General features: G+C 39.6%; 1 protein-coding gene across 2 annotated transcripts in view; it reads right to left on the bottom strand.

Annotated features, from left to right (window-relative positions):
* Window positions 1-16549, bottom strand: part of TOP6BL (TOP6B like initiator of meiotic double strand breaks) — a 36328-nt gene that overhangs the window by 16675 nt on the left and 3104 nt on the right. For both annotated transcript variants that reach the window (XM_087880959.1, XM_087880958.1), the window contains exons 2-7: window positions 12004-12148; window positions 11005-11058; window positions 8879-8979; window positions 6745-6828; window positions 5396-5451; window positions 2057-2128 (exon numbers count right to left, since the gene is read on the bottom strand). In XM_087880959.1, the coding sequence (XP_087737085.1) occupies window positions 2057-2128; window positions 5396-5451; window positions 6745-6828; window positions 8879-8979; window positions 11005-11058; window positions 12004-12085 (449 nt within the window). In that variant the 5' untranslated portion in view covers window positions 12086-12148. The remainder of the gene's footprint in view (window positions 1-2056; window positions 2129-5395; window positions 5452-6744; window positions 6829-8878; window positions 8980-11004; window positions 11059-12003; window positions 12149-16549) is intronic.

Genomic DNA, 16549 nt, shown 5'->3' on the forward strand with positions numbered 1-16549 from the left:
TATTTATTTACTTATCTATTTTGTCAAGCGCATATTAGATAATATATATAAGTATAAATATGATTTAAATACATGAAATGAATACAAATAAAGGGAACATTAGGACAGGGACGGAAGGCACGCTGGTGCGCTTATGCATGCCCCCTTACAGGCATCTTAGGAATGGGGTGAGGTCAACAGTAGACAGTCTTAGGTTAAAATTTTGGGGGTTTGGAATGAAACCATAGAGTCCAGGTAGTGCATTCCAGGTATTGACCACTTATATATTTTCTATTCTACTCTACTCTACTCTATTCCACTCCACTCTACTCTATTCTGTAAAAAATGTATACAAGTTCCAAAATTATGTTAGATTGTTTTTGGAATGTGCTACTTCCTATAGATACTTTTAAACAAAAATGGAACATAGAATAAACATAGAGTTGGAAGGTCCTCGGAGTTCTTCTAGTCCCATTCTCGACAAATTGCTGTCCAGTCTCAAGTGTATGGCATGTTAAACAGAGAAATGAATGGTATATTAAATATAGATATATTTCTAAGAATAATAGTGATCAGGCTTTAGGTGTGGATTATGGAATTTAAAAAAGGTCATGGGAATCTGCACTGCAAGTAAGAGGATATGGGGGACGTCTCTCCTCATTGCTCTTTACAAAATTTTTGTTGTTGTTAGTTGCGAAATCGTGTCCAACCCATCGCGACCACATGGACCAGTTCCTCCAGGCCTTCCTGTCCTCTACCATCCTCCAGAGTCCATTTAAGATCATGCCGACTGCTTCCGTGACTCCATCCGGCCACCTCGCTCTCTGCAGTCCCCTTCTTCTTCTTTTGCCCTCCGTCGTTCCCAGCATTGGGCTCTTCTCCAGGGAGTCCTTCCTTCTCCTTAGGTGGCCAAAGGATTCGAGTTTCCTCTTCAGGATCTGGCCTTCTAGAGAGCAGTCAGAGTTGATCTCCTCTAGGACCGACCGGTTGGATGGCCTTGCAGTCCAAGGGACTCGCAGAAGTCTTCTCCGGCACCAGAGTTCAAAGGCCTCCATTCTTTGGCCTTCTCAGCCTTCCTTGTGGTCCAACTTTCCCAGCCATCCATTGCAACTGGGAACACCAAGCCTTGACTAGACGCACTTTTGTTGGCAGGGTGACGTCTCTGCTTTTTAGTACGCTGTCTAGATTTGCCATAGCTTTCCTCCCCAGGAAAAATACTGTCCACCAAACCTTTGCTTCCACAACCACCAGGGGGCAGTGCAGTCTAGGAAACTCCCTTTTAAATATTTTCAAACCCTTGCAAGTCTCGATTTCTGCAGCTATAGGTGGTCCTTGATTTACAACCACAATTGATGCCAAAATTATTGTTGCTAAGCGAGACAGTTGTTAAGTGAGTTTTGCCCCATTTTACCACCATTTCCGTGCCACAATTGTTAACTTAATAACAGGGTTGTGAAGTGAATCTGGCTTCCCCCACTGACTTTGCTTTTTGGGAGGTGGCAAAGGGGATCGCATGACCTCGGGACACTGCAACTGTCATAAATGTGAGTCAAGCATCCAAAAGTAAACCACGTGACCATGGGGATACTGCAATGATTGTGTGAAAAACGGTCATAAGTCACTTTTTTCCAGTGCCGTTGTAACTTGGAACAGTCACTAAATGAATGGTTGTAACTCAAGGACTACCTGTAGATGAGGTTGGATGTAGCCAGCTATTGAGTCCTGTGGAAAAGTGTGGATTGTCATAGCGACAAGTTAATTTATTTGTCTACACAGTAACTAGGAATCGGCCTCCAAACGATGGCAAACTAATTAGTCTGGCTGGTTTAGGGCTTTACAGGATGCATAAACCCATCTTATTTTGATTAAGGACTACCAAACTTCAAATTAATTAGACTTTCTCAAACTAGATCATCTACAGCTTGGCAAAAACAATATTCCCCCAGCTATTCAGAATCTAGAAACAAATGCTGGGCACCGTTTCCACAATCTGGTTTTAAGAATGACCTTGTATTTTATAACCCCTCTATCAGATAATCAGCCTCTGGAGGAGAAATTCTTTCCCCCAATTGCTTACCTTATAAAATGTCTCCCATCACTAAGTAACGTGGTTCCATCTGGCAAACATGTGCTGACTTTCCCTTCTGGGCTGAAGCACAGAAGGAGATGTTGAAAAGTCACCGCATTTATCATAATTATAAATGAGAACACCAATTAAACAACAAGGCAGACCCATTATATTATTTCCTTGAATTCACTGCATTTCCAGTTACTATTGCAATCAAAAGTTTACATATCACGGGTTCATGTGGTGCTAACTTAATGTTTGGGTGTAAATCTGCCCAATTGGGTCTTACGTAACAAGCTATGGTCAAACAAACCATGGTTTAGTTCAATGTTCAGTTTAGGCAAAAGGAACTATTGAAAACATGCCCAACGCATGAATATGCAGAGGTAGAGTAGTATAGAAAGGTAGTCCTTGATGTATGACCACAATTTTGATCATGTGACTATGGGGATACTGCAGCAGTCGTAAGTGTGAAAAGTGGTCATAAGTCAGATTTTTCAGCGCTGTTGTATCTTTGAACAGTCACTAAGTGGATATTGTAAATTGAGGTCTACTTTTTTTTTGTCTTATAATGACCCCATAATCCCTGGCATCGGGATGGAGTCGGGGCAACTGAATGGAGCTGAGTGTTTACTGACCGGATGCCCTTCCTGTCACCAATGCAGAGTTTGCAGCTGATATTTACTCATTGCGCCCAGAGAGAAGAATATCAGCCGCTATCTAGGATCGAACTCACAGCCTCCTGATTGTGAGGCGAGAGCTCCGCCTCTAGGCCACTGCACCACGCCTAAGTTGAGGACTACTTCTATCTGTAAAATCCAAGGAGAAACGTGTTGCAGTTAAATCCATATGCATTTTTAATCTATAGATGTAAAATACCCACTGCATTGGCCTTCGATGCTGTCAACCGGGCTGTTTTCAAAGGATTTATGTTGGAGATAAATGCCCACCACAAATCTTGAGAGAACAGATGGTTCCCTGCCAGTTATTCTCTTTAGGTGATGCACTTCCTGTTTCTTCTTTTTAATTATGCATTAAGTGGCCCTGCTAATGCTAGCAGATGTTCAATGATTGAAATCTCTGTCAGTTTCCCAGAAGGAATACAAGGTTACCACTGGTTCACCCACCAGATAGAGACCTCCTTAATAAGTGGCTGGGCTTTAACATTGCAAAATTGAGCTCTAAATAGCAGCTGCACTAGTCTGTCAGCATTTAACAACTGATTCATGACAATTTGGAGGTTGTAGTGAGCTGGAAAAAGGGAGAATCTTTTGCTCCGGAACTTGAGAGTAAAACTCTTACTTAGCATTGGGACACATTTTACCTCTAAGGGGAACAGGTTATATACGGTAGCCCTCAATTTACAACCATTCATTCAGCGATTATTCAAAGTTACAAAGACATTGGAAAAAGTTCTCACAGCTATGACTGTTACACTAGGGTCACAGGATCGAAATTCAGGCGCTTGGCAACTGGCATGAAGTTACAATGGTTCTTGCGGGGTCACACGATATATATAAGCCATTTACTTAGTATCTATGGAGATTCTCAGTCATTCAGGTCATGGTTGCCCCAAAGGTGTGTTGTATTTTTTTTTCCCCCAAGAGGCAATTGGACTTTCTGGTTTTTCTTTGAAGACGTTTCGCTTCTCATCCAAGAAGCTTCTTCAGCTCACCAATCCAGTCAGAACTGAAGAAGCTTCTTAGATGAGAAGCGAAACGTCTTCAAAGAAAAACCAGAAAGTCCAATTGCCTCTTGGGGGGGGAAAAAAAGCACCTTTAAGCCATTTACAGTAGTGGCCAAAATTGTGGAAATCTTTTGGGAAAAGTGTATTTTTGAAGTTTGATAGCTAATAACACCACTTTTTTTTTGCAAGTTTCAAGATAATCCTATTCCACTGCTGGAATGGCCTGGGAATAGCCCAGACCGTAACCCAATTGAAACTCTATGGAGCCGACGAAAGAAACTTGTTAGTCAGAAGCGACCCAGCAATAAAACCCAGTTAATAGAAGCCATCATTCCATCTTGGTTTCACTTTAGAACAGCCGCAAAACTCAAAGACTTGGTTCACTCCATGGGAAGACATCGTAAGGCCGTAATTCATGCTAAAGGTTACCCAGCTAAGTATTAACTGACATGGGGATAATTCTCGTTTTTTCTATGGTGAGCATTTTTGTATATCTCGATTTTTCTACGTGTTTTATTTTTCTTCTTTATAACTGCTATTCTAATAGCAAATCCTTCATAAAAGTTATTGCATTACATTCTTGATTAAATTATCTTTCCATTGATATATAATTTTATAGTACTACTCCAAGAAAAAGTGGTGTTATTAGCTAGTTTTAGAAAATACACTTTTCCCAAAAGGTTTCCACAGTTTTGGCCACTGTACTTAATTACTTACTTATTTATTTATAAAATTTATTGGCTGTCCATCTTACCATAAGGTAACTCTGTGCGGCTTACAGACATAAAAAAATACATCTACATTAAAACTTGAATATATGGAGATTCAAATCAAGGGCACGTGGAGAGGATGCAAGTGGAATGGGGGTGGGAGGGTGGGATCTGTTGTCACTCGATCGATCACCTCCACTGTACTGTTCCCCATTGGGGCCCCAGGCCAATTGGCAGATCCAGGATTTTTAGGCCCTCACGAAAGACTAGGAGAGTTGCAACCTTCTCAGCCAGCTTCTGACAAGCCAAGTCAATTCCGACCACAATCGAGACCACAATTTCTATCATTAAGCAAGATGGTTGTTAAATATGTTGCATCCAATTTTACGGACTTTTTTTGATACCAAGACAAAAATCTTAGAAAAAAACAAAGAGATGGATTCAACCCCACTTTCCCCCCAAAAAAACTCATGATTAAGAATGTTCCAGAACCACAGAATGCTGAAATATATTGTAGCTGGAAAGGAAAATGGATAGACAGATAGGAATCAATTGTTCTGTTTAGTCTCATAGCTCCAGTCAGAATCTGGCTTACTAGAGTTCCAGATGGAACATTTTTTACAAAGGTACTTCTTTTTTTTTTTTAAAAAAGATATAGGTTACTATAAGTCCCACTTCTTAAATCAAATAATGTTGATGTTGTATTTAATAATAGTCAAGGTTACCACGAAGAACAAATGTTTTAAGGGACTGCCAAAGTTACAGAGGAGAGATACATTTTATCATGTCTCTTTCCCCAAACCTGGAATTAAATTCATTCTGTTCCTGTTGTTTTAAGCAGTGTTTAACGATTGTCTTTTCGTATCAAGTCCTTGAACAATATATATTTATTTGTATGGTTTAATTATACAGTCTACAGCTGCCAGTATAACTTTGTAGATGTTTACTTACCTGTATGTCTCAGCAGAGATTTTGCCGTTAACTTTTACACAGTAATGGAACTTGATCTATAAAAGCAGAGTGGCACAAAATAAGAAATATAGAAAGTGACCATAATAGGGGAAACACAGTCTTCATATTGGTACCACTTTGTATAGGTAGTCCTCGGTTTACGACCACATTTGGGACCAGAATTTCCATTGCTAAACAAGGGACCTGAAATTACAACCTTTTTTTTGTGTCTGGGTTCTTAAGCAAATCACTGCTTAAATGAAGCATGTGGTCGTTAAATGAATCCACCTTCTCTCATTGATTTTGGTTGTCTGATGGGAAAGTCACAAATGGCGATCAGGCGATTGCAATCTTCATAAATACATTCCCCCCAAAGGGAAACTATGATGGTCGTTAAGTGTGAGGACTGGCCCCAAATAACTTTTTTCAGTGTCTTTGTAACTTCAGACAGTTGCCAAATGTATGGTTGTAAGTCAAGGACTACTTGTATTGCACAGTGACTGTTTTATTATTTAGGATTTATTATTTAAATTATTTATTATTGTTGAATTTATTATTTAGGATTTAAGGCAGAAAACCTTCCCAAGCGCACCTGGAGACAGCAGGGACTGAACTTTGCACAGAAACTCTTCAGCTGTTACCTCAAATGACGTGGGTCTGTATCAGTGGGGGGTTTGAAATTTTTTTACTACCGGTTCTGTGGGTGTGGCTTGGTGGGCATGGCAGGAGAAGGATACTGTAAAATCTCCATTCCCACCCCAATCCAGGGGAAGGATATTGCAAAATCCCCATTTCCTCCCGATCAGCTGGGACTCGGGAGGCAGAGAATAGATGGGGATGGGGCCAGTCAGAATTTTTACTACCAGTTCTCCAAACTACTCAAAATTTCTGCTACCGGTTCTCCAGAACTGGTCAGAACCAGCTGAAACAAACTCTGGTCTGTATAGGAAGGATTCTCACCCAGGAAATGCAATTTTATATATCCCCAAATTCACCCTCCGATCCGGGTTATACTCTGAAAATTTTTAGCTTAATGTGACATGGAGCAAACCAGCATATGTTGCATCAAATCCCGCAGCCGCATCCTTCGTATTGCCTCGTGATCCCTAGAGTTTGATAAGATTTGCCCTCTTTACTAAAGAAAATGATTTATAAATAGCGGAGACAAGTTGAGGCTGGATTTGGTAACCAGGTTGCTTCAGAGATCAGGATACAGAATTTTCTCTTCCTATGTAGGCAGTTTTAAAAAAAAAAACGTTTCAGATTTTAAGTTGGAAGGTAGTCATTTAGTCCTGAGGAAACCTGAACATAATATTTAGTAAATCACAGTGCAGAGGGAAGGCTCTTACTGTTGTGTGCACGAGGCTGATCCTATGGATGAACTGTTTCAATGCGACGCTGTCTTCCTTCAGGACTTCAGTTTTCTCATACAGCTGAAAAGGCCAAAGAGAGACAGAGAAAGTTAACGTGTCCTTTTTTCAAAACCTTTTTTCTGAGTGTTTGAAGAACTATTTTCCCCCAGTAGTTTCCTCTGAACTACCCGCCCCACCCCCGAAAAAGAGAGACATAAGCTGTATAATTAATCACTTTTTTTCTTGAGAGGGTCAAGGGTCAACTCCCGATCCCTGATCCCTTTCTCTCTCTGGAAACATAACTTTTAAGAGATCACCCACCAAAAAATTCAAAGATTTGGAGTTTTATCATCCTCTTCAATGGTTTCCACCACCACTACCATAGCTGCAGCTACTATAGCTGCTATTATGAATTAGATAGTCCTTGATTTACAACCATTCATTTAGCAACTGTTCAAAGTTACGACGACACTGGGAGGAAAAATGACTTACAACAAGGTTCTCGCACTTACAACTGTGACAGCATCCTTATGGTCATATGATTGAATTTCGGGCACTTGGCATCCGGCATGTATTTTACAATGAATGCAGCATCCCAGGGTCACATGATCACCATTTGAAATCTACCCAGGTGGCTTCCAACAAGCAAAATCAAGGGGGTGGGGTGGGGGGGTGGGAAACAGGATTTGCTTAAGGACTATATGATTCACTTAACAACCACTGTGATTCGCTTAACAAGCGTGGCAGATATAAAAATTGGGCACGATTCACTTAACAACTGTCTTGCTTAGCAATGGAAAGTCGGGGCCGAAATGTTGTAAGTTGAGGGCTACCTATAGTAATGACCGTAGAGAGGGCTATGCTAAATGAGGATATTGGTTTAGCTTTACCTTGTTACAGCAATAATAAAGTCAAATGGATAGAGAGAGAGAGAGAGAGAGAGAGAGATAAATGATAGATGATAGATAGATAGAGATAGATGATAGAGATAGATAATTAGATGATAGATAGATGATAGAAAGGTAGATGAGAGAGAGACAGACAGATAGATAGATATAGATAGATGATAGAGAGATAGATAGAGAGATATAGAGAGATATATAGAGATAGAGATGATAGAGATAGAGAGATGATAGAGAGAGAGAGATAAGATACATGATAGAGATGATAGGTAGGTAGGTAGGTAGATATAGATGATATAGATAGAGAGATGATAGATAGAGAGATATAGATGATATAGATAAAGATAGATAGATGATAGAGACATAGAGAGAGAGAGAGATTATATATATATATAGAGAGAGAGAGAAAGAGAGAGAGAGGGAGAGAGAGAGAGAGATGATAAAGAGATAGATATAGATAGATGAGAGAGAGAGAGAGAGAGAGAGGGAGGGAGAGAGAGATTGCAATCTTTCCCCTGTTCACAACCCAGATTTCATCAGTGGTGAAAGTGATGTCCACAACCATTTTGGAACAGATTCTAGTTCTGTAGTTTGAACAACTGCTCAACTCAACCATTCTTCTGAAACGAAATCAGGGATCACCAGAAAGAACAGCTGCAATTGTTGTTTTTCTCCGAAAACTGGCACTGGGAAAGGAATGAAGGTTTTGATTCTAGAACAGCTTCCTCAGATGTTTGGAGGATGCTGAGAACAGATCATCCAGGCGAAGAGAACAGACGTTAAACCATATTATTTTCTGGATCAAGCCCAACATGGCATTATGGATGTAATTTGACTTTTTAAAAAAACCACACTAATGATGGGGAAGAGGGCTGAAAATTATCAGGATCAGAGAGCAAACTAAGACCCGCCTTTATTTACCAGCTGTGAAGCTAATATCTGCTTCTACCAGAAGTTCAGCTTTTCCAGAGTGCGGCCCTGATGACCGCGCGCGCACGCACACATGTGACGTTTCCGCGTGACCTTTTCAGCACTTTTCGGTGCCGAAAAGATTCACCATCACTGGAATAGCTTGTTTCCTGAAGTTGCTGATGCTTCATCACTGGAGGTTTTCAAGAAGAGAAGAGACAAGCATTTGACTGTGATGGGATAAAGCTCTCTGCCTTGAGAGGACTGAGGTCCTTTTCAACCCTGTGAGTGTAATAAGGCTGATTGTGGTATAGGCTAACCTGAAAGGAAAGCTGAAAAGGCATGGTAGGCAGAGATTCATGAGGACATCCGCTTCCAGGCAGGACACCACTCTGGCAGAAAGGCAGTAAGCTTTCTATTTCTGTGGAAGGAAAAAAATTTAGTGCTAGGAGACAAACACTGCAAGACAAGCAAGGAATTCCTGCTCTCCAAAAAACAGGCTTGAATATTTAAGATTCCCTTCTATCAGTTGATACAAGAAAGCAAGTGCAAGCAAGGAGGATTATATCAGCCTTTTAATATACAAGCAGTCCTCGACTTACTATTATTTGTTTAGTGAACGGTTGACCTTACAATGGCACCGAAACAAGTGATGTATGACTGCTCCTTGCACTTATGACCATCACAGCATCCCCACGATCATGTGATCAAAATTTGGGCGCTTGGCAACCGGCGTGTATTTATTTCCCAGCTGGCTTACACAAGCAAGGTCAATGGGAGGAAGCTGGATTCGCTTAACGATCATAAGACTCACTTAAAAACTGCAGTGATGTACTTAACAACGTGGCAGTAAAGGTCATAAATTAGGGTGCAATTCACGTTAACCAACCACCCTGCTTAACAACAGAAAATCTGGGCTGGATTAGCTTGTGGTCTGATCCACCAAAAGCACTTTTATAATCTCAAATAATATTAATGATTTGAGCCAATTATGGTTCTAAGTCAAGGACTACCTGTATATATACACACACAAAAACACACACACACATAAATGTTTGTTTAAATGTATTAGATGCCCAACTCCAAAAAAATTAATCAACAGGTATTAATCAGCCATGTTGCATTTTCAAATTGATATTCTGAAAAATGCTTGTAGAGAATCAGAAGGAAACTTGGAGCACCTTTTCTGACTAACAAATTTTATTATAAGGCATAAGCTTTCATGAGGTGAGCTGCAGCTTGGGCCTTTATTAAAATTTGTTGAAAAGATCTACCAGATTCCTCCTGATTTGGGGCTAACATAGAATGACCTGCCTCTCCTTCTACAATGTCTACAGTGCATCTTAAACATTCATATCCATTCAGGGATCTCAGAACCCATCTATTCCTATATTGTACAGCGTATTGTATTGTATTGTATTGTATTGTATTGTATTGTATTGTATTGTATTGGTGTTCTATTCTATTCTATTCTATTCTATTCTATTCTATTCTATTCTATTCTATTCTATTCTATTCTATTCTATTCTATTCTATGTATCCTTTCTTTTATGTACATTGAGAGCATATGCACCAAGACAAATTCCTTGTGTGTCCAATCTCACTTGGCCAATAAAAAAATTGTATTGTATTGTATTGTATTGTATTGTATTGCATTGCATTGCATTGCATTGCATTGCATTGCATTGCATTGCATTGCATTGCATTGCATTGCATTGCATTGCATTGCATTGCATTGCATTGCATTCTATTCTATTCTATTCTATTCTATTCTATTCTATTCTATTCTATTCTATTCTATTCTATTCTATTCTATTCTATTCTATTCTATTCTATTCTATTCTATTCTATGAACTGCGGTAGCACAGTGGTTAGAATGGAATCCTGCAGGCTCCTTCTGCTGACTGCCAGCTGACTGCAATTTGGCAGTTCAAATCTCACCGGACTCAAGGTTGACTCAGCCTTCCATCCTTCCGAGGTGGGTGAAATGAGGACCCAAAATTGTTGGAGGCAATATGCTGACTCTGTAAACTGCTTAGAGAGCATTGTAAAGCGGTATGTAAGTCCAAGTGCTATTGCTATTGTTATTGCATTGCATCTCTTTTCAAGACGTATGTAAGTAAAAAAGAAAGTAAAACGAAAATTAATTAGATTTCAATCTTCTTGTTTTAAAAGATTATCAATTTCTTTAATACATTAGAGCTCTTATTCCAATTTTTGAGGGTCCTCATTATGAAGAAACAACTCAGATGCAACAGAATCTCTTCAGGATGACTCAGGAAATATTCAGAAGTTGGGTGAATTCACATATCTATTAAAGTTATAAAAAGATTTGTTTTGTTCTGTGGAACCTGGTGAAAATGTACCAGTGGCGGTGAGAACTGAATGTTGGGCTGGATTAGCTTAAAAACCACTTTTTAAATCTCAAATAAGGTTAAATATTTACCTTTGAATGTTAGATCACTGGGGAGTTTGTGGCATAAATCACCTTTTGCAGCAACTGCATGGAACAAATAAAAGAACTGCTGTTATTAATTTTGTTTAAGTTTGTGGCAAGGCTAAATTTGAGCTCTATTATTTGTGCTCAACCCATTGTAGGAACATAAACTTACACCTTAAGTATACTTATTGGGGATTGCATGTTATATGAATCAGTGGTGGGTTTCAAAATTTTTTACTACTGATTCTGTGGGTGTGGCTTGGTGGGTGTGGCAGGGGAAGGATACTGTAAAATCTTCATACCCCACTCCAGGGGAAAGTTACTGCAAAATCCCCGTTTCCTCCCGATCAGCTGGGACTCGGGGGGCAGAGAATAGATGGGGGCGGGGCCAGTCAGAATTTTTACTACCAGTTCTCCAAACTACTCAAAATTTCCACTACCGGTTTTCCAGAACTGGTCAGAACCTGCTGAAACCCACCTCTGATATGAATGCAGGTAGAACCAGACCTATGATCACAACTGAACCCCAAATTTGCACTGTTAAGTGAGGGGTTTGTAAAGTGAGTTGTGTCTCATGTTATAACCTTTTTTTGCCATGGTTGTTAAGTGAATCATTACAGTTCTTAAATAAATCTCGCTGTTGTTAAGCAAATCTAGGTTCCGCCCCTCCCCATTGACTTTGTTTGTTAGAAGCTGGCTGGGATGGTTGAAAATGGTGATCATATGATGTAGGGACAGTGCAACCGTCATACATACATGCCAGTTGCCAAATGCCTGAATTCTGATCATGGGGATTCTGCAACGGTCGTTAAGTGTGAAAAAAGGTCACAAGACAACTTTGATCAGTGCTGTTGTAACTAAACGAATGATGGTAAGTTGAGGACTACCTGTAGATTTAAAATGCCACCTGAAGGGAGGAGGGTCATCCTTGGTTGCTTTGCCTAGTTTCTATTTTCCTGAAAAAATAACTGCCCTGAAAGAAATATAAGTCTGAATTATACTCACTAATTGCAGCACAGTGCGACAGGTCCACACGCTGGGGAGAATCTTGAATGTCCAAAGAAACAACGATTGTTCCTTCCAGCATGGAAGATCTTTCTGACTGTTCCCCCTTTTCACCCTGAAGTTGTATGATTAGAAATTCTAAAATCTGAAAGAAAAGACTTGGTAAATTAGCAGACAAAATTTGTATAGTCTGTCTTGAGAAATAAAAGTGTTCCTTATGTCTTCATTTGAACCTCAAAACTGAAACGATAACTATCTTTGAAATGGGAGGCCTGGTGGTATAAAGCGGACCGGTGATGCTACAAATTGAACAATAAACGAAGGCATCAATTTTGCTGGTGTTTGCTGACCCTTCCCGTAGCATTTTTCAATGTTCCAATCTTAAATCAACTCTACAATTTTGGATTTCTTGAACCACTTTTTCTCCTTTTACCATCGTGATTCCATTTTGGGTAGTATACCAGCCAACGAGCGAATTTCTAACTAATTTCCCCCAAGTATGGCTTTTTTCTAAAAGATGAGAAAAAACATTGTTATTGTTTAGTTATTTTTTCAATTCAGTCTGTGTCAGGGGTGAAATCCAGCAGGTTCTAACAGGTTCTGGAGAACTGGTAGCGGAAATTTTGAGTAGTTCGGAGAACCGGCAAATACCACCTCTGGCTGGCTCCAGAGTGGGGTGGGAATGGAGATTTTGCAATATCCTTCCCCCAGGAGGGGAGGGAATGGAGATTTTGCAATATCCTTCCCCTGCCACGCCCATCAAGCCACACCCACAGAACCAGTAGGGAAAAATTTTGGATTTCACCCCTGGTCTGTCTCCATCCAGCTCCTTATTCTTACAGAATTATTACTGAGGGAGGTTTATTAGGTTGGTTGGCTTCCTTAAAACCATTTAATTATAAGGTGCTCTTAATCTTATGTTGTAAAATGGAAAGTGGAAAACCAGGGAAGCGTACCCTATGGAATAAATGTTTCATAAATAACAGGAAATAAAGAATGCTTGAGAAAAACACAATAGCAAAGCACGCAGGATGTAAAATGTGAGTCAAAATCTCTCCTTGCAATCCTAGCAACGCTATTTTCTGCTTCACAAAAATGTTGCTTCAGGTAGGAAATTATCATAATGCCTAAATGTATTGTTATTCCATGTTTTGATTTCTTTTTAGCAGGAATGAAAGAAAAGGAATGAAAAGACGCTATGGATGCACCCTTAAATTCATTTCATTGGAAAATGGAATGAATGAATGAATAAAAGAAAGAAAGAAAGAAAGAAAGAAAGAAAGAAAGAAAGAAAGAAAGAAAGAAAGAAAGAGAAAGAAAGAAAGAAAAATGTAAACGAACTAGATATGTCTTGGAGAAGTTCAATCAGGGATACTTTGTCACTTTTTTCTTCATAGAGTTATTCCTCGACTTACAACTATTCATTTAGCGACTGTTCAAAGTTACGATGGCATTGATAAAAGTGACTTATGACTATCCTCATACTTATGACTATCACAGGATCGCTCCATTCACATAATCAAAATTTTAGCCCAGCATGGATTTATGATGGTTACAGCATTCCAGGATCATATCATCACCAACAGTTCATTTACTGACGGTTACAACATCGCTGAAAAAATTGACATGACCAGTTTTTTTCACACCTACAGCTGTTGACGCATCCCCATGATCATGTGATCAAAATTCAAACACTTGGCAGCTGACTCACATTTATGACGGTTGAAGTGTTCCAGGATCATGCAATCACCTTTTTGTGACCTTCTGACAAGCAAAGTCAATGGGTAAACCACATTCATTTTAAGAACCGTGTAATTAACTTAACAACTTAACATTTGTGACAAGGAAGGTCGTAAAATGGGCCAAAACTCACTTAACAAATATCTTGCTTAGCAACATAAATTTTGGGCTCAGTTGTGGTCAAGGACTACTTGTACACTAATGTATATGGTAATTTATTGATTCGATTTATATGCCGCCCTTTTCCGGAGACTCAGGAATTATCTTTCTTAATTTTAATTGTTAAAATTAAGAAAGATACAGCTGTACAGCTGGTCTGGAATCCATGTCCTCAATACCTCTTATTATTCCTGACTATTATTATTCATAATAGACTGATGAGAGGTGTAGCTCCAGAGTATGAAGAGATTTTGGTCTTCAATCTTTGTTATGTTTAAAGGAATCAATATCTCATATCAATTTACCTCTACTTTATCTGTGGAGCCTTTTTAAACTAAGTTAGGACATTGACCTACTAATTCTAGTACTGTATTTGTATGGCTGTGATTCTTGGTTCCTTTAGAATTTATGTTAGTTTATTTTTAGCAAAAGTGAACAAGGATCTCAGTCTTTCCTGCTAGCTACAAAGCTTCTTCTTTGTCTTATTTTTTTTTTTAAATCCAGGTTTCTTTCTTCCTTAGGAGGGAGGAATCAGTCTTGTGACATTCTGCGAAGGCATTCCCAGACTGTTTCTATTTTCGTAACTTCTAAGATTTATAAAGAGGTCAAGATGTGGGATAGGCTATTTCACTATTAAAATAAGATGTATGGCACCAAGAACTCTATCTTTACATTATCCAGATGTTTTGAAAGACGTGGAACTGGTTTGGATGCACACACAAAAATAAACACTTTAGTTCCAGATTGCCTGACATGACCAAAGAAGGATAGCCAGTTACAGCTTGCAAATTGCATATCTGGTTTCCTAATGTCTGAACAGGAGAAATAGTCTGCAACTCAGGAGCTATTATCTTCTGTTTGCCTTTGATCATATAATTAATCAAGAGAAGTAATGTTTAATCAAGAGAAGTAATGTTTTTCTTAACGTGCTTATGCTGGCCATCTGGTTAGACAAGGTGATGGCTTTTTAAAGGAAGAGAAGAATCCATTTGTAGTAAAAAAGTACTTTCAGTATGTCAAAATTGGTTACTGAAGCTGATGACCACTGGGGCTGCTTCATATTGTTATTATTATTACTGGCCCATCATACTCCGCGAATTAAAAACTTGGCTATTCGAGTTCCCCGGCCTGGACTGATGGGGTTTTTACAGGTTTTAACTGTATTTGTTTAATTAGGCATTTTAACTTGCATTGGATTGTGGTTTTATTGTTGTGAGCCGCCCTGAGTCCGTTGGAGATTGGGTGGCATATAAACCTAATAAAATAAATAAATAAATAAATACTGAACCAACCACTCCAGAATGAATTGAAAACACAAGGGCTATAATCAGCTAGTTTGGTCTAATAAGGTATCAGGCTAGAAAGCAGGAGACAATGAGTTCAAGTCCCACCATAGCTATGAAAGCCGGTTGGGTGGTTTTGGACAATCACCTTCTCTCTCAGTCGTAGCCACCTTACAGGGTTGTTGTTGGGGGGGGGTAAAGTTTATTGGATATGTTCTCCACCTTGAGTTATTTGTAAAAACAATAAAGGCGGGAACAAATTATATACACACTAATTTATATTACTAATTGGAACTAGTCCTTCACTTATGACCACAATTGGGACAGGAATGTCCATTGCTAGAGGATAAGGTTGTTACGTGACTTATCATGTGGCCATATCCGATTTAACCACCTTTTTCTGCCGCTGTGGTTAAGTGAATCCAAGAGGCAACTGGAATGCCTTCTTATTCTTTGAAGATGTTTCGCTTCTCAAACAAGAAGCTTCTTCAGATCCGACTGGATGGTTGGGAATGGAATTCCTTGCAGACAATTGGAGGTTTGTCCTTGTCCACTTGGGAGTTTGTCTGTGTCCCCAGGGCAGGGGTGAAATGCTCCCGGTTCGGACCGGATCGCTCAATCTGGAAGCGATGGCGGGTGGTTCGGAGAACCGGTAGCAAAAATCCCTGCGCCCCTGCCCCCCCATGCCCAGCTGAGCCTCGCGATCATCAGAGGCTTTTTTTTTTTTTACTTTTAAAAGCATTTTTTCTACAACCTCTTCGGCTGAAAAAATGCTTTTAAAAGTAAAAAAAAAAAGCCTCTGATGATCGCGCAGATCAGCTTGGATCGTCAGAGGCTTTTAAAAGCATTTATTCTACAACCTCTTCAGCTGAAGAGGATGTAGAAAAAATGCTTTTAAAAGCCTCTGACAATCCCAGCTGAGTTGCCTGATCATCAGAGGCTTTTAAAAGCATTTTTTACACCCTCTTCGGCCGAAGAGGTTAACCCCCCCCCAAGCCATGCCCACAGAACGGGTAGTAACAAATTTTACATTTCACCACTGCCCCAGGATCACCTGAGTAGTGCAAATGGGTGTTGAGTCTTCTTGGAACTGCTGAAACTATTCAGGTGACCACGAGGGCATAGATAAATGTCCAAGTGGCCTCAATGAGTCTTTAAAAAAGGATGCAAATGACCAGTTGTCTGCAAGGAATATAAATCCATTCCCCACCATTCAGTCAGATCTGAGGAAGCTTCTTGGATGAGAAGCGAAACGTCTTCAAAGAAAAACAAGAAAGTCCAGTTGCCTCTCGAAAAATCACCTTTGGGACAACCACAACCTGGATGACTGAGAATCTCCATTAATATTAAGTGAATCCAGCTTC

The sequence above is a fragment of the Pantherophis guttatus genome, chromosome 18, assembly GCF_059756535.1.
Source record: "Pantherophis guttatus breed Tessera chromosome 18, ASM5975653v1, whole genome shotgun sequence".
In the NCBI taxonomy this organism is placed as follows: Eukaryota; Metazoa; Chordata; class Lepidosauria; order Squamata; family Colubridae; genus Pantherophis; species Pantherophis guttatus.